Genomic DNA, 19,263 nt, shown 5'->3' with positions numbered 1-19,263 from the left:
AACTACTTTAAAACAAAGTTAAAATAAAGCTCTTTAAGGAAAAAACTAAAGCTGTTTGGTTTCTTTATTTTTTTTAGTTCTAAAGTTATTTTTAAGTTAAAAGTTGTTTGGCAAAATATTGTACAAAACTTTGAATTTATTATTTTTTTGGTGGTGTCCGGGGTTCGAACCCACGACCTTACATATATTTATACATTGTCTATATCAACTGAGCTAAGCTAGAGAATAGTTTGTTTTTTCTTTTTCAATTATACTATATAACAAATTTTGTTATAAGAATATCATATTTTTGGTGTCATTTAAAAAGATAAGAATTTATATTATATGATATTATTTGTTACATTGTTGGTGTCATTGAAAAAGATATGTTTAGTTTTTTTAATAAGAAAAAGATATGCATAGTTTGTTACAATATAAATGTGTAAAATATATATATATATATAAGTATAATTTTTTTAGGCATCTATACTAGTACTTTTAATTAAAATCAAAATTTTATAAAAATAATAATTGTACGCATTGCGCAACACTGAAAAAATAATATACATTAGCGTAACAAAAAAAAAAACAGACATACAGACATAAAATATTACTCTAAACGCTAATGTGTATGTGTACATTTGTGAGGTTGAAGAAAGAGAATAAAAATATTTGGTGTCATTCAAAGACAACATGAATAAAAATATTTGTGTGTGAGGTTGTGATAATTAAACGATATTAAAATTAAATATATAAATGATAAAAAGATAATAAAATTCCTTCAAAAATAGATAATAAAATTAAATTTATCCTCCCTTTAAAAAAATTATATGGACCGGTTAAAAAAAATTAAATGGAAGAAAAAACAAATTGAAATATAATATTAAAAAATAAAAGATAAGGTTGCCTGCGGGCGTGAGTTGAAGAGAAGTGTTTGTGAAATAAATTATAGAGAAGAAGTAGTTTTTTGAAGTAGCATTCAACAACTTTTGGATAAAAAAAATACTTTTTTTCGAAGGTACTTTATTGATATTGTCTTTGGCCTAACTTCTCCTTAAAAATGTAGAAAAGCTGGAAAAAAAAAAGTCATGCCAAACGGTACCTTAGTTACTCAATTTTTATTTTATTTTTATATTACATCATAGTTAAACTTCTTTTTTTGACAAAAGTTAAACTTCCTTTTTAAGAAGTCATAGTTACACAAAACGCTAAAGATAACTAAAAATAGCAGATAGTTGATAGCTAATGACTGATAGCTTATAGCTAATGGCTGATAGCTGATAAGTTAGTCGAAGTGTTTGGTAAAACTAGCGGTTCAACTAGCTGATAAATATAAAATGACATAAAAGGGTATTCTTATTTTTTTTTGTTGGTCAAGTAGCCTAGTGGCTAGAGCTCACACAATTTAATTGTGGAGAAGTGGGGTGTCCGGGGTTCGAACCCCGGCCCCTGCATATAATATGCAATATCCCTACCAACTGAGCTAAACTCACGGGAATAAAGGGTATTCTTAATTCATAATAAAATTTATATCAATTTATATTCAAATATTTAGAATTTTGTAATTTAAATTACTTTTTTTTAAGTTATTTAAATGTATTATTAGCAAGGTAAGTGCTAAATAGACTTAAAACAATTTTTTTATAGTTATATTTAGTTCAAAACCAAGGTGATATATTTTCATTGAATAACAAAACGAATATAACAAGTAAACAGTAGACGAAGTAAAATTCCTTACATAAGAAAAATAAAAACACAGTGAATGTATATAGGATTGCACATGTATTAACGAGACATATTTGTTTTTTAAGGTCATAAGCATATTTATTATACTAATGTGTTATTCCAAATTATAAGAGTAGTAATAAATTATAATGGGTAAAATTGGATTTTAGATAAAATAATAAGGGTAAAAATGGAAGAAAAGATAAAAAGCTATAAACTCAAACGCTATTTGGAATAGCTTCTTCATAATAACTTATAAGCTCGTGAAATAAGCTATAAGCTTGTTGTAAAAAACGTTATCAAACAGAGCTTTTTTTGTCAAACGAGCTTATAAGCTATAAGCTATAAACTCACTTTGTTTTGTAAGCTCACTAAATAAGCTTATAGCTTATAGCTTATAAGCTCATAGGTTCCTTCTACACGAAATAATTTTATTTGAGATATTAATGAAAATTAACTATAGATATTTCTCTCAACCGAGAGTTAAAAATTTTAGTTTACCACCATGTTGTAAAAGTATAACCTCTTTTGTTAGTCTAACGATCGTTGATAACAAACTATCAATCAATCAGAAAAAATTTATATAAATTTTTCCACAAAAATATAATCGTTTTCAAATTCAAAATTTAAAAACATGCCATGAATATTGAAACGAAATTTTAATGAACTTATAGGTAAACTAAAATTTAACAACTTCAACATTATGAACAAGTAAAAAAAAAAACATTCTCAAATAAGCAGAAAATAATGATCAAAACACAACGATTAAACGACGTTCCCATCAGGAAGCATTTCATCATCCAAAACATCAATCTTAAGTTCAGGATCCATTTTCTCAACTCAGCAAGGAAGTATACATAACATCATTGAGATTGTAATTGACATGAAAAACCCGTTGAAAAAGTCAACATCCATTTCAATGAAAACCATCTTATGCGGAGGTGTGTATATTACAAGAAAATGAAAGTCCGATGGAGTGATGGTGATAAAATACGTGATATGAGAGAAAGAGAATAAGGATTTTTTTTATTTGGGGTTGTACTTAATAGTACTATTGAGCTATAATTTTTTTTCTAAAGCCCATACTATAGGGAGGTCCGGCTCCATTGAGCTCTTTGAACACCCCAAAGTTCGGCCCTAGCTTCGAGTATTGCATGGGATCAGAAACAAGTCTAAAGTAATAACTTATATCTTGATTATTATATATAGTTTAATCTTTCAAAAATAGTGTTGATGATTTATTGATATATTTTATTAACAGGTGGAGCAGGTTCCGACATAAATCACATTAACGCTCTTTCTCACTAGCACAAGGAGTGCTAAAACAGAGAACAAACAAAGTTTACAAAGTTCATCTACTATGTACAAGTACTGAAAAGAAAAATTACACGGTGATACCCAAACATGCCAAAGGATTAAGCCACCAACAGTGATAACTAAAAGCAAAATTTACATGTTTCGACTTCAGCCACCAAAAAAAAAGTAACTTCACCTTGTCCACTAATTCATCAACAGAAACTCCCAATTGGCCAAAGTGAAAAAATTGCTCAGTCAAAGCCATATAATCCACCCCTGAAATACCAAACCAATGGCGCAACTGATACCAAATAGTGTCAAAAATAGGACAAGAAAGAAACAGGTGATTTGTCGTTTCCTCCATCCCAGCACCTCCCGCACACAGGTGATTATCATGATATAAAATGTCACGCCTAAGGAGATTGTCCTTTGTAGGAAGTCTTTCACGAAGAAAACGCCAAGCAAAATTCGTAACTTTCAAAGGCACCTCTTTATGCCAAATCTGATTCGACTGAGCAAATTGAATTAGGGTCTCGGTAGTAGTTAACATCTGATATACACCACGTATAAGGTAACCTTTGTCAGGCTTTAAATACCATTGCCACTTGTCAACAGTGTCAAACTGCAAAACACCATTAGATAATAGACCACTACACTCTCCCACCAGCCCTTCCTCCCACACAATCAACCGTCTCTACCACTTCCACGCCTCACCATCAACCCCCAGTCTAAAGCAAACATCGCAACCACCGACACTAAACTAACTTCGGTTAACTCAAAAAGACGAGGAAATCAAACACTCAGAGGGGCACCACCTAACCACGGATCCGTCCAAAAGTGAGTGTCTAGCCTATTCCCGTCCCGCCTTCTCAGGTTATCATCAAACCAACTCCACTAACCCATATCCTCTATTGATGCCCGCCAAATCCTTCCACCAAATTGATCCCTCCCTCCCTCCTTCATTAATCCCCCCCTCACCTGGCCATATCTAGCCACCAACACCTTGTACCACACAGGGGTGTTCAAATCCAAACCTATCCAAAATAAAACCGTAAACCGATCCAAAAAAAACCCAAAATCGCAAAAAGCTGAATATTTTTGGATGTTGTATTGGAAAAACCGCTATGATCGGTTCGGATTTTGGATCACCTTTTGAAAACCGAACCACAAAAGTATATTTTAATTCTTACTTATTATTTTTATAGTATTATATATTGCATCAATTTAATCTATATTATTACTACTTCGTTTATTTCAAATATAATCAATCATTTTCATTGTGTAATGTTAATTTTTTTAATACATTTCTTGTCAAAAAAAAACTTTTTTAATACATTTGTGTTATATTTTGTATCAAACCTATTATTTTTCTATGCATGTGTAATATTAATATTAATAAAAAAAATGAAATGTTCCATTTTGGATGTCCAAAAATCGATCCAAAATAAACCGCATATATTTGGATCGGATCAGATCTTTTTTAGAATAATCATCCAAGCCGAACCGAACCGCACATGATTTTTATTTTGGATCAGTTCACTTTTCCCCTCAAAACCGATCCAAACCGGACCGCGAACACCCCAAGTACCACATACTATCCTTCTCAACTAGCATCCTTCACCTCCATTTACCTAGCAGAACAATATAAAGTCACGAATTCAACTTACCTCCAAACCTCTAACCTCCTTATCCAAACAGACGGTATCTCAATTTATCCAAGAAATTTTCCTAGATACCTCTCACCCCCCCCCCAAAAAAAAAAAAAAAAACATTAAATTGACAAGAAAATATTGTGGAAGTAATATCACTATGATTGTTTGATTTGATACTCATTGCTCTTGACTCGTATATAAAACTTCTCAAAGTTTATTGTGCTGTTTCGAAATATAGCATTTTGTAAATATAGAACGTACCTGGCATATGTTTGAAAATATGATTTTTCTAACCAGTGCAATGTTCAGATTTTTCTAACCGGTGATATGTCATTTAGGAGCTTGTATTATGATTTTTAGCAAAAGTTCAGGACCTTTTATTATGTTGTTAGCATATTATAATTGTTTATCTATTAAGTTGTTTATTGATATATAGACCTTTTTAATAGTGTTGATCAACGTTCATTCTCATTTGTTGTTTTGGAGTCCACATCATGTGTGAAGTTTATTGCTCTCTAAATGAGTAAAGATTAAGTTGAGGATAGCACTTGTGTACTATTGGGATTTGGGATATCAATATTATATAACATTGGCCAATGAGGGTGTACCATGTAGCCAATGTAAGAAATTACTAAAGAGGAAAGAGAAAAGATATGCATTTGAAGTGCTACGTGTCACCCCGTTATTGGCCAATGTTATATAACATTGGTATTCCAATGGCACACAAGTGCTATCCGTTAAGTTGAAGGTTGTTGCAACTGTGACTCTGTCATAATTGATACAATTTCGTCTTGAAGGTGCGTGCTATTGGAGTGTGAAATTAGAAGAATATGTTGAGAATAATTCAAGTTCTAATTATTGAATTTTGTCGGTGTTGTGAATTCGATGAGAAAACCGCACCAATAACAAACTTGATGTGTACAGTAAGGGATAGTCTAGTAACAAAAAAATAAAGTGTATGGAACAATTATAAACACAAGCCAAAAGTAGAAAACAGCGAGAGAGAAAGGAAAGAGAGAACACAAAAGAATTTGTTGACCTAGTTTGGTCCAAAATGATCTAGTATGGGGGAGAGCAACCATCTGTTTCACTATGATGAGTAACTTTACAAAAGAGATATCAATGGGTTGCAAGAATAAGTCTCCCGCCTAATTCTACCCAAAGTCCCAATCTCTTCCCGTAACCAAGAGACTCAATCCTAATAGTGTTTCTCAAGGTGAATCAACCCTCAAACCCTAGTGTTTGTTTCAAATAGACAAACTCTATACAAACCCTAGTTTTGGTGTTGCCTCTCTAAACCCTTATTTCAGCCCCTCTATCTCAAGGTTTACACTGATACAATGTCTATATTTATAGCAAAAGTAACTCCCATGAAATTGTAACAAATCTGGCCCAAAAATATGTTTTTGAAAAAAAAAACTGCACGCAAAATCGGGCCCCAAATTTACCAAATCGGGCGCCGATTTTATTCGAATCAGAAGCCTCCCAAAGGCAGCCAAAATCGGGCCCCGAACTCCACAAATCGGGCGCCGATTTTGGGTCTTCCAGCAAACATGATTTTGCACTCCAAACTTCAATTTTAAGTCACTTCTACAACAGTCGGGTTTCTTTTTTGCTTTTATTACGTGTTTCAAATATTTTTTTCGCATATTTACACTCCTTTGAACTTTGTATGATTTGTGTTTGTTTGATTGCAATAACTTTATTTTAAGTCAAAATTTATTTTTTTACAAAAATTAATATAAAAGGTCAAAGATAAATAAATTTTGATTTTTTAGACAAAAAAATTGGACTTTATATCAGTTGTAAAAACGAACTGAATCTAACAAGTTGAACTGAACTGTTCATGAACTTTAAATGAGTTGAAAAAAGAGTTCGTGTCGAACTCGAGTAAAGTTTTGAGTTGAACTAATTCTTATTGAGTCGAGCTCATATGAGTTCAACTCGACTCGAGTCATTTTCACCCTAAGTATATTCAGTATTAAGTAGAATGCTTTTTGGTTGTTAATATATATTTCATTTTAGTTTGTTAAAAAAAAAAAAGCTAAACTACACCAAGGGCTTTAAGTTTGAGGTTTTTAACAGATTGATGTTTAAGTTATTTTGGTCACACATAAATCCTTTTAAGTTTGAGGTTTGTAATAAATTGATCATTTAAATTATTTTGATTACACATAAGTCATTTGAGTTTGTAAACGTTTTCAATTTAGTATACTGTTAATCAAATGTTATAAAAACATTGATTTAACCAAACTTCAAACTTAAAGGACCACTAATATAATTTATAAAATTAAACTATAGCTTGATTCTATTTTATTTTTTTTTGTTTGAGCAAAGCTTGATTCTAATTATAAAAGGACAGGGGATATAGTTGGAAAACTAAAAATAACAATTATTTTAAAAAATATATTGATTAAATATAAGATCGAGAAGGACCCACGTGAAACATGCATGATTCTCGCAGGACCACGTGAAACATCATACAATATAAAACTAGTTTTTCCAAGGAGTATTATTATTATGATCTCAGACAGACAGAGATTGGGAGTTTGAGACAGAGTATTATTATTATAAAACTAGTTTTTCCAAGGAGTATTATTGTTATTGTCTCTTCACATCCTGGCACCTGCTATAGTACTATTTGAATAATAATTGAGATATGCTTTTTAAAAGAGAATTGATTTTTGAAAAAGATTTCTCCCTTATAATCACATTGTTCTTATACTTTCTCTCTCTATTGCTTTGATTTTTGTGTTACTATCTAAAATTTTTTGTATAATTTGGTTGTCCAACAAATTATCACAAAAAATGGTTGTTCAAATAACATTGTTCTTTCAAAAAATCATTGAGATATGGATACAATACAAGAGATGAGATCGTTTTTTTATAAAAATAAATGGAAACGTTGATATAAAGCTATCTCTGAATTAATGGAGACAAATGGTTTTTTAGAGATACCTTTAAATTAAATAAAGCTTCATTTTCTGAATTCGTTGATATATGTATTATTCTACATTGCCGAGAGAATAGGGAGTATCTTTTATGAGATATGCTATATATATAGCGCAACACATGACACACGAATACAAACGAAACGAATGCTCGTCAAAACCCTCCAACCCCATTAAGCATTGGATCGTCGGTATTTATCATAACACATGCTAAAACAGTACTAGTTACTATAAGACAAATATGAGACAAGAAAATGAACATACATGATTTTTATTTTTATTTTAGCAAAAAATACACATACATGATTGAAAGAGAAGCAGTTGGTACTTGGTAGTATCGTACAATTATTATTTTTTGAAGAATTCAAATTGACATCGAAAGAATTGAACTTAATATCTTAAAACAAACATAAAGTCTCAAGCCAACATCACCGAATCAACTCAAATGGATTAGTATCGTACAATTATTTTAAAAAAAAAATTGTCGTACCATAATATTTTCCATATTTTATACGTGATATTACATCTCTTAAAGGTGTATAAATTGCTTCTTCCCAATAGCATTTCATATCATCCCATCCATATCAAATTTAAGAAATGGGAAAACCTATAGGAGCAGAGCATAAACTTATTGAGCAAACTCTTGTGTTTCCTGCAACAAGAACAGCAACAACTACTTATCTTCCTCTCACATTTCTTGACTTGCATTTTGCTGGTCCAATCTACGCTAAACGCTTATTCTTCTATCCTTTTCCTCATTCTACCAACCATTTTTGCAAAACAACACTTCCATCTCTCAAACAGTCTCTTTCATGTGCTCTTCAACATTTTTTCCCTCTTGCTGGAAATCTCATTTCTCCACCACCACCACAAAAACCTTTTATTCGCTGCACCGAAGAAGACTCCGTCTTCTTCACCATCGTTGAATCCTCGTCAGATTTCAACCATCTCTCAAACAAACACCACCTGAAAAATCTCAAAGAAAATAATCACCTTGCTCCAATATTAACACACAAAACTAGGGTTGAAGATATTAATGACATTGAAAATGACACATTCACTCTTCCATTGTTGGCTTTGCAAGTCTCAGTTTTTCCCAACCATGGTGTTTGCATTGGCATTACATATTGCCACGTGATGGATGGTAACAGTTGCAATCATTTCATGAAATCTTGGTCTTTTATCCATCAAGGAGGTGATGCAGCTGAATTGAAGTCACTACCTTGTTTTGATAGAGAAGTTTTGAAGGACCCTAGAGGACTTGAGGATCTTATTTTAAGAGATTATTTTTTTACAAGAAAATCATGGAAGTTTAGACTCATTGCTCAAAGTCAAAGCACTGGAGAACATGAAGATTCTTTTAAGGTAATTATTGCTTTTGGAAAAGAAGAAATTGAGGGGATGAAAAAATGGGTGCTGAATCAATGGAAGAAAAATGATAATAATGAAATCAACGTGCCAAAATTTATATCTAAATTTGTTGTAACTTCTGCTTTTGTTTGGGCTAGTATGGTTGAAGCAATGCATAAAAATGATGATGGTGGTGATGATGATGATGAAAAAGATGAGTACTTTTGTTTCACATGTGATTGCAGAGATAGACTTGGGTACTCAATACCAGAGGGGTATTTTGGGAACTGTGTAGTGTCTAAAAGTGCAACCATGAAGAGAAAGGATATGAAGGGAATAGATAGTTTTGTTGATGTTGTTAAGGTAATTGAAAAGGCTGTTAATGAGATAAAAAATGAACCTCTTAAAAAATTAGAAGACTGGTTTGAATTAAGTAAAACTATGTATATGTCTGGAAATCAATTGTTTCTGCATGGGTCACCTAAGTTTAATGTTTATGAGACCAATTTTGGATTTGGAAAACCTGTTAAAGTTGAGATGGTGCATGCATTTAAGGGTGTGTCTCTTGCTGAAAGTGGAGATGGAGAAGGTGGACTTGAGTTTGGGTTGGTACTTAAAAGTGAGGAGTTTGAATATTTCTCTTCTCTTATTCAACAAGGACTTGAAGTTTTTAAATATTAGTAACAAAGATGCTACAATTATCATTTAATTAGTTTGTGCTTGTTTTTTGTGCTTTTCGTTAAAATAAAATGTGTGTGGCTTGTTAGTGTTTTTTCTCTCATTATTAAATAATTCGATCATTAGTATAATGTGTTTGTTAAAAAATATAACTTTTGATATTGCTTGCAAGTAAAATACACATGCTTATACTTCAGTTGCAATTTCACTACACCAAATCAAATGCTTTTGATATTACTTGCAAATAAAATATTTCATGTAAATTCATCCACCTTACCAAATCAAATGCATTTGATATTACTTGCAAACAAATAATAATATAATGTAAACTGTTAAAAAAAAGTGTGTGATTCGTGAGTGTTTTTCTCTCGATTATTTTTTTTAGGAAAATATATTGTAGTTTTTCATTAGAAATCAAAGTAATAATGTAATAAAGTACATCATTATAGTAATGAGGACTAGTTAAGAATGTGACATCTTGTGCGAAGGTATGAGCGAATGTGGCCTCTGAACTCCGAAATGTCATTGTTGCCACTGTTAAAATAATCTACAACTCTCTTGCATCCAATTCAAAATCAACATTTGTGAGTTGTTGTTGTAATTCTTGAATCCACTGGATTGTGTATGACAGCCCTGATGCTTCCCCTACAACCGTATCACATACGGGACTAGTCCGCATCGTCTTGGCTTTCACAAAATTCTCAGTGTCATCTCGAAGACACATACTAAATCCAACACGGTTCAGAGAGTTCGAAAACGACACATCTACATTGCACTTACAATTCTTCTAAGACTCGGTTTTTGACAAAGGGGTTGAGAGCGCTGCGTTATAGCACTTCTGCCATCTGTTATATTTCCCACAATCTGCACATTAGTAACAATGGCATCCATCCCATGCTTACTCTGCAGCTGTTTGCACTAGCCATCTAGGGGTAGCATTTGGGTGTCAATGTATGTGATATTGGCTAACCACAAGTGTTGTTTCTATCTCTCACAAGTATTTTTTATTTTTTTATACAGTTGTGATATTATGGTTGAACAGTATAAATGTCACACGACTCAATGTCACCTATGTGCTACCAGCCATCCAAAGAGCAGCAGCTGTTTCACACGTTCAATAACCGCCTGATAGTTTTCAGAAACATTTCTTCAAATTTTTATGTTCTCACTTTTCCACAAATTCCACGTTGCAAATAATTCAAACTTCGTATGTGACAAACAAGTTCTGCGCTAAAGCAAATATAATCTCTGTTACTGTGTTGTTTTCTTGCATTGCTGCTATCACATCATTCAAAAGATGGCTATTTTTCTCTCATTATTATTCATTCCATCAATGTACTATCAAACAAAAAAAAGTTCTATTATGTGTACGTCACACTCTTTTTGACATATTTCATTACCGAAAAACACAAACATTTATGTTTCTCACGTGTTATAGAAATAAACTTGGTCACATTAACATATCCTATAGGCACCCCCTTTCCATGTCATATGTGCACCTCAAGTCCGTAACATAATTAGATTAAATGATTTGGAACAAATATTGCACACGAGAAATACAATAAATATGATGTGTAGCTCAAATGACTTTGTTACCCAATGTACCAAAAATATAGGGCAATTCTTCTTATCTCTCGCACAATGTTTGCCAAAATCGTTTAACCATATTCTAAATTGTGCAAGAGTTACATGTAGGAACTATGAAAGAGGTACATGTAGGTTACATGGTCAATCTTGTGCATGTAGGAGTAATATAATGCATGGGTGAAAAAGGATAAAGATGTATACATAATGAGAATTTAGTGGAGGGAGGGGAGATGTTGTTTCAAATTTTAGTGGTTTGGTTCTAATTTTTAGACGGGATGGATCAAAATCCCTCCTAAGCCGACTTTGGCTCCTCTCCAAAATGGGGGAATTATAGGGAGAGAGAGAACAATTGTTTAAATTTAGACTTTAAATAGTCTCATAATTAATATGATTTTAAATATTACGAAAATTCAATATTATATTGTTGTTCCATCAAAATCTCTCTCCACCAAGAACTGATTTGTCTAAGTGGTAAGAGATTTTGGGCTCCTTAAGCATGTGCTCAGGGCTTCAAATACTGGATCATGCGTACGTAAGAAATTCGGGTGGGAACGAAGAATCCACCTTGTATATCCTACAAGTTTTTTGGCGGAGATTAGTCACCGATAACCTAAAAAGAAATATCTCCCTTAAAAAACCCAAAAGACTGATATTGTATATAATTAAACAATTTAAAGACTGCAAGATGAATTTTGCTCAAATTTGTTACCATGTTTCATTATGCTTGAATGTTTCTCATACGGTTGTTCTTATGTCATCCTCTTCATTGTGAAACCCATCAATTAGAGGAATATTTTTTTCATTTCAAACAACTTCTATCGTGACGCCTTTTTTGTCCAAAGCAAGTTCCAATGCTAGAAATTCATCTTTATGCTTATTAAGATAGATTTGTGTTGTATTCTGATTGTTAGTGATTTTTAAGTATGCATTTTATATTTGTTGTTTGATGAAATGTTTGATAGGCTTAGATGGTGAGATAATTTTATATATTTTACTGAAAATGACAGAGGAAGGACATTTTTTTTTTTGTCAATTAACCTAGTGGCTGGAGCTCACACATTTTAAATGTGGAGAAGTGGAGTGTCGGGGTTCGAACTCTGACTTTTAAATTATGTTATATATTGTCTCTAACAACAACTGAGTTAAGCTTACGAAGATTGAACATATATTTATTATGTTGAAGAAGTCATAAGTGACACATGTGTAATTTTTCTAACATAATGTGTGAAAAAGGAGTAATATCTCTTAGTTGGGTTTCATATCTTCTCCTTCTAATCCATTTTTTGGGTTTCTTTCGTACATGATGTACCACATAATGTGTGAAGAAGGAAGGTCAAGATAAACATGTTAAAAATTACACATAATATCTTCTTTATTTCCATTTTGACCCGCCTAAATTTTTCATTTTTCACCCAAACAGTGACCATCTTCTGTCTTTTATTCATCTGTGAAAACTCAGTGGTTGCAACAGTAGAAAACATGCAATGTTTTAATGTTGACATAGCTGCACATTAGGTTGTCCTAACTTGCAGGGACGGATCCAGAAATTTTAATAAGCGGGGTCAATGTCATTCACCATTCACCGCCACAAAATGTCAACCCCTAACTTCATTAAAAGCCAAATAACATTGAATGTTGCGGGTCAATTGAATATGATATTCTCTTTTGATCAAGTCAGATTGCTTGTTATATAACAACTTTAATAAGTTGTTTTTTATTGTGAGCCCAATTAGCGCCTCTAACATGGATGTTGAGCCTTTCTTTCTTTTTCAAATTGATTTCTGCTCTTCTCCCAGCAAGTTTCGCTCCCACCCAGCCAAAATGACCAAAATACCCACGCGTTAGTTAACTAACGCATGTGTAAATCAAATGTGACTTAATTTTATACATGCATGACTTAAGTTACGCCACATGAGTTAACCCACGCATGTGTTATTCCCCACGTGAGTTAACTCACGCTAGTCCCACCCAACATTGTTTTTTTAGGCTCAATAATAATATAGGTTTAAGAACCAAGGGAACTCTACATGCACACCAAATCTTTCTCCGTCAATACTTTTTGAAATCCATCAAGGGAAATGGCCAGTATCTATCCGTCGATAGACAGTACCCACTACTTCTTAATTTAAAGGCTTAATTGCACTTTTGGACTCTTATCTTTCCAAAAGTTGCGGTTATGGACCCCCTAACTAATTTAAATACAAAACAACCCCCTATATTTTGATTCTTTGACAGTTTTGAACCCCCAGTCCATTGTTGACTCGGTCGACGCTGACGTAGCACCCTAAGTGAGGTGCCACGTGTCAAATTTTTTTTTTTTTTTGCCTTGGGGGTCCAAAACTGCCAAAGAATCAAAACATAGGGGGCTGTTTTGTATTTAAATTAGTTAGGGGTCCATAACCGCAACTTTTGGAAAGATAGGGGTCGAAAAGTGCAATTAAACCTTAAAAGGGTAATCATCCATAACATACCAAATAAAGTCATAAAAAAGCATGTATTGGTATTTAGCTAATGCTTATAAGAGACGAGTAAAGAATTGTGTGATTGCCATTGTTACTAATATATAATCTACTCAAAACAAAATAAATTTGTGGTTTGAACTTGGTCACCGGAAGGCCAGTAGCCCAAAACTCAAAAGTTCTAATACATTTGATCCAAAAGAATACAATTTCAGTCTACCTATCAAAAGCTTGTTTGGTCCAAATTCACCTCTCAGTCAAATACAAGATGAATCTTCTACAAAAATCCAAAGCACAATCAACTAGAAAATATATTATTATTGAGCCTAAAAAAACAATGTTGGGTGGGACTAGTGTGAGTTAACTCACGCGGGGTATAATAGATCTGTGAGTTAACTCCTGCGGCGTGACTTAAGTCACGTTTGATTTACACACGTGTTAGTTAACAAAAGCAAGAGTATTTTGGTCGGTTTGGCTGGGTGGGAGCGGAACTTGCTGAAGAAGAGCATAAATCTTTAAAATTTGAAAATCCCTCTATCACAATTGCATCCCAACCTTTGGGTTCTTCAATCTCAAATCTTATAAGATAACTGTGCTCGCGATTTTCGGATATCAAACCATTTAATTGATTTGAATCTTCAATCTGTGAACTCTCGATTTTTATTCGTGGGAAGGGAAAAAATGAGTAAAAACCCTCATCGAGACTTTGGATTCGGGGGTTGGTTATGCGAAGGGAAGGTGCTAGCACCCTAAGCATCTACGGTATTCCGTAGGAACCTCTTACCTAAATTATCTTGTGCTAAATTGATTTGCTTATTTGAAAATTAATACCTAAAAATCTAAGTGAAAGAATGGAGGAAGAGGAAGTATGTTTTTGATTATTTTTATTTGATTTGGAAGGATGAAAATCCTATGCCTACATACCCTTAAAGAAAAGGGATCAAAACCAATGTAGTTCACCTAAAGAATTTCTTTGGTGGGTTAGGTTGATTTTAATTTTTGAAAATAGTTTTAAGAAGAGATAAGAGGCCTCAAGGCATGAGATAAAATAAGGTGAGGTTGGTCAAATTTTAATTACAAAGAAGTCAAGTCTATTATGAATATTAATTCAATTAAGCATTTGATTAAGAAAATAAAAAGGAAAACACTTGGGTTACAAACCAAGGTTTATTAAGAAAATATTTTGGGAGTTTTGCATATTTGATTTTTTTTTAGACTAACCTTAAAAACTAACGTAACGGAGCAAAAATAAAATAAGCGGTAAATAAAGCGGCATAGTGTCGGTGCGTGTGTTACTACACTATTACATACCCTCCTAGATACATTCTATGGTCTCAAGAGAAATATAATAAGAAATAAAAAAAAAATGCGCAAAATAAATTACATCAATTTCCTAATTATACACACTAAAAAAAAAATAAAAAAAAAAATTAATGACAATAAAATGACAAGAAATTAAAATATGCATGAGATGATTCTAAATAAATAAAAAATGGCAATTATAAAATAAAAACAGTAAATAAAAAATTAAAACAAACACAATATTTTTGTAAGTTTTTTAGATAATTTTCTTTTAGCAAAGGGGTGCAGAAAGCAAAAACAGAGGTGCAATTAGTAAAACTGTAGTGAATAAAAAAAAAAAGGGCTTTAAGCAGAAACGGGTCGTGGGCGGGTCGGTTAGACCCGCCCGGTTCGAAGTTATATAAATAGGGTGTATGACCCATTTCTTTCACTTTCCCCATTCATTTCTCTCTCCTTCCTTTCTCTGTTCTTACGTCTCTCTCTTCTTTCTTCTTCTTTTCTGTTCTTCTTTGAGTTTTCCGGCGCGGTGGCCGCCGGCCAAGGGTGGCTGCGCCGCCGCACCGGACTTTAAAATTAGCCTTTTTCGTTTTTTTTTTTAGCTCTTTCTCTTCTACTCCTATTCCTACACTCGTTTCTAGCCTTAAATCCTACAAAATCGAACCTTAAACCTCTAGATCTACAGTTTTTAGAACCGACCAAAAGAACAAACAAAAACGGCCATCAAACATCCGGAATCGAAACAAATCTGCATGCTATATAAGTTAGTGAAAGTTTTACCTCTGATTGGATCGGAGAAAGAGTGAATTTAAACGAGAAAACTTTGATCTGCTGCTTGCTATGCCAGAGTCGGAAGACTCTTTCTCTCTTCCGAATATCCCACGAACCTGTTGTGTTGTTTATGAGCCTGAAACAAAAAACAAATCGAAATCGAACGTTGGTGACAGATTCGAATTCGTTGTTGTTAGCGATGAACGATTTTCGAGTTTGAAATTAGATGCTCTTCCTATTATTCATGGTTCCTGGTAATATTTGGATGTTATACGATTTTGTGGTTTGTGAGTTTCTGGTGAATTTGTGGCTTATAGGAAATTTGTGGATAAACATTCATGAATTGTTCATAAGGTGACTGCGGTTGAAAAGTCTCTGCTTTTTCTGCTTGCGGCTAGGGTTTTTTGTTTGCGGCCGTGGAAAGTTTTCTGTCTTTTCTGTATTTTGCAGGTTTGCTTTTATAGCATTAGGGTTGGATTGAATAAGGAAATAACTTGCAGAAGTTACTACCGCGTTCCCAGATTTGGAAACAAAAAATTGACCCTGTGAAATTGGCTGAACACGAGGCGTACGGAGGAGAAATGAAAAAAGAAAAAAAAGGACCCTTGTTGGAATTTTTGGACTTATTAACTTTATTGGACAAAAACTGGAAAATAAACATTTATTAACTATTAAAAAAAAGTAACTAACTTTAAAATTAAAAATAAAAGATGGAAATTAGATAATGAAATAAAACGAGAGGAAAGTGCCTGCAATCGGAGCAAAAAATGAGGTATTTTAAAATACCTCCCTGCCGAAATTTTCACTGAATCATGAGATCGGCTAGAGTCAAACGACACGCGTCCGTGGGATCCTTGGTCAAAATTTAGGGTATGACAATAACAACAAAAGCAAAATGTAGTATCTTTTGATACCCTATATTCCAACCAATTGTCAAATTCAAGAAACCACAAGGATTAAACGTATGAAAAAAGTCTCAGATTTTGTCTGCGGGAAATTATACTTTTTTACTTGAGAAGACAGTTTTTGTAAATAAGACCTTCAAGTATCAAGATTTATCCCTTGATACGATAATGAGGTGTATTATGTAAGAAGTTTAGATTTTAGTGTGTAGCTTTTTCAACTCCCTACCTGAAAAGATTTACGTGTTACCATTTGCGCTCATCATAATTTTTAACCAATTAACTTGTTCAACATATACGTGTTTGTTTGCGGTAAGTTTTATAGTTTCTCCTTATTGTGATGAATAAACTAATGTGGGGTCAATAAGATTATAATAGTGGGTTTATATGCATAAATATACATAATTATGGGTTAAAAAAATAACAATGATGTGGGGTCAACAACCCCCAATTGCACCTATGTGCATCCGTGCCTGCTAACTTGGAACATTTGGAAACAAAGGATGAGTAAATTAGAGAAGGGCGAAATTGATGCTCCCTCAACAAGCTACTGTGATGCCAGAGCAAGCTATCACGGGCTGGAGCAGACAACCAACAGTCAACAGAGATGGCTTTCTACTCATCAAAACCATGTTGGGATTGGTATTTGCATTCGCGATGAGGAAGACCGTTTTGTTCTCACCAAAACAAAAATGGATTTCGCCTTTATGTAATGTGAATATAGGAGAACCATTGGGTGTTTTCCATGCTCTCACTTGGACACACGAGTTGCAGTTAGGACTTAGGACCGGTTGATTTTGCACTCGATGTTAAGAAAGTGGTGTATCGTTTTAATTATGATCGGCATGATGTAAATTGACACATTATAGGCAACTGTTGTTGCTTTTTCTTTTCTCATTGAGTTTACTCGGAGACAGGTGAAGGGAGTTGTCCATGCTAACTCCAATATTTCTCCGATGTTTCAACAATGCCTTGTTTTAAGTGAAATGCTATGAGTATCTTTTAGTAAAAAAAATACACTCCTGAATGATCTCCCACCGTAGATAAAATCTTAAAGAAACAAAACCAAAAAAAGTGTCCGTAATCTAACATGATTGAAGCTTGATAGGAGAAATGATGTCCATTCACATAAATGGGCAATGGTCGAATTTGGGACTGGTGGGTCGACAAAGGCCAACTATAAATTATGGTTCAAAAATATTTGATGGTTGTTCAATAAGTACATCAAAATTGTTCATTTGACTGAAAAGAAAGACCGATCATAAGTTATAAGTTACGACCCGATCAAATTTTACACATAAAAATAGTTGATCAAATGTTAGTTTAATAAGAAGCGAAATTGAGGTGCATATTGAACAATTTTGAAAATATTTCGACCTGAGGAATGACTAGTGATGTGAAACAATGGAAGACCCCGCTGTAGGGTCTCATAACTAATTATTGTACCCGTCACACAAAAAAGTAAACCAATTATATGTCGTTGGTAGGACGTTGGCTAAATTTCACTGATAATAACTGCTTTAATGTTGATACCTCTTTTTCTTCTTCTGAAAAACCACAAAATAAGTTGATACCTTGATAAGTTTTTTTTTTTTTTTTGAGCAATCCTTGATAAGTATTAAATCTCACAAAATTTGTAACAATTTTAATGCAGCTAATTAGAGTAGCTCTAATCAAGAGTTAAAGGAATACACACACGTAATTACTTCCATGAATAACAATACCAGCATGCGGTCGGGGAGCTAGAAAAAATATCGAGGGTGGGCTAACAAAATATACTCTAATATATAAACATAAACTTTTCAGTTGTAATAAACGCTAAACATAAAGTTTCATCAAAAAGTAAACTACATACCTTAGAAAATTAAAATAAGTCATTATGCGATCCAACTAACTTTAAATTATCAATAACTAACTCAGAACTAATATTTGCACTAATTTCCCTTTCGATATAAACCGTCATGCTATCATTTAAAAACTCACTTCCCATCTTATTTCTCAACCTAATCTTGATAACTTTATCAATATAACATAAATAAAGTAAGCAAAATATTAATTCAGAGCTATACATATTTAAGAAACAAGTTTACACAGGACTGTAACACACATTCTCATTACAAAGGGATTTTAGAAAAACACCAGAAAGAAAAATCATTGATGGTTGATGCTTCAAAAGTTTAACTGGAAACGATTAGAACATATTCATTGCAAATGAACACATTTACCAAGAATATAAGTAACAAAACCCATCCTTTATAGCTCAAACACATGAACCACAATTGAAGCACCTATATCATGATTTTTCATATGTAACCTTCATAGCATTGCTACTGTACGCATGGCATGATGGCATAACAAAAAAAATATGAACAAAATAACATTGCTAATGCTAGTACAAAATACTAATTTCTCTATAACCAAAATAACATTGCAGTTTCTAAATTCAATTACCAGTACCAACAATCAACAAACAAGAACAATAAACATGAAAATTAATTAACATTCAAACTTAGTAACAGTAGCAATCATCAATCAACAATATCAAACAACAACCAATCTTAGCAGAAAACAGCAACAAACAAACACCTTTAAATTCTAAAATCAAAAAGAAAAT

The 19,263-nt window shown here is 32.9% G+C and overlaps 1 protein-coding gene across 1 annotated transcript; it reads left to right on the top strand.

Annotated features, from left to right (window-relative positions):
- The first annotated feature begins 8,179 nt into the window (after positions 1 to 8,179).
- LOC11411494 (coumaroyl-CoA:anthocyanidin 3-O-glucoside-6''-O-coumaroyltransferase 1) lies at positions 8,180 to 9,762 on the top strand. Its single transcript, XM_003601946.4, has one exon. It carries the CDS (start codon positions 8,201 to 8,203, stop codon positions 9,632 to 9,634), a length of 1,434 nt encoding a protein of 477 aa, XP_003601994.1. The 5' UTR covers positions 8,180 to 8,200; the 3' UTR covers positions 9,635 to 9,762.
- The last annotated feature ends 9,501 nt before the right edge of the window (positions 9,763 to 19,263 follow it).

This window comes from Medicago truncatula, chromosome 3 (assembly GCF_003473485.1).
Source record: "Medicago truncatula cultivar Jemalong A17 chromosome 3, MtrunA17r5.0-ANR, whole genome shotgun sequence".
NCBI classification, from domain to species: Eukaryota; Viridiplantae; Streptophyta; class Magnoliopsida; order Fabales; family Fabaceae; genus Medicago; species Medicago truncatula.
This window is presented reverse-complemented; position numbering and strand designations above follow the sequence as displayed.

Excerpts from the sequence above, each read along its gene's own strand:
- LOC11411494 (XM_003601946.4), top strand. The coding sequence starts at position 8,201 with ATGGGAAAACCTATAGGAGCAGAGCATAAACTTATTGAGCAAACTCTT.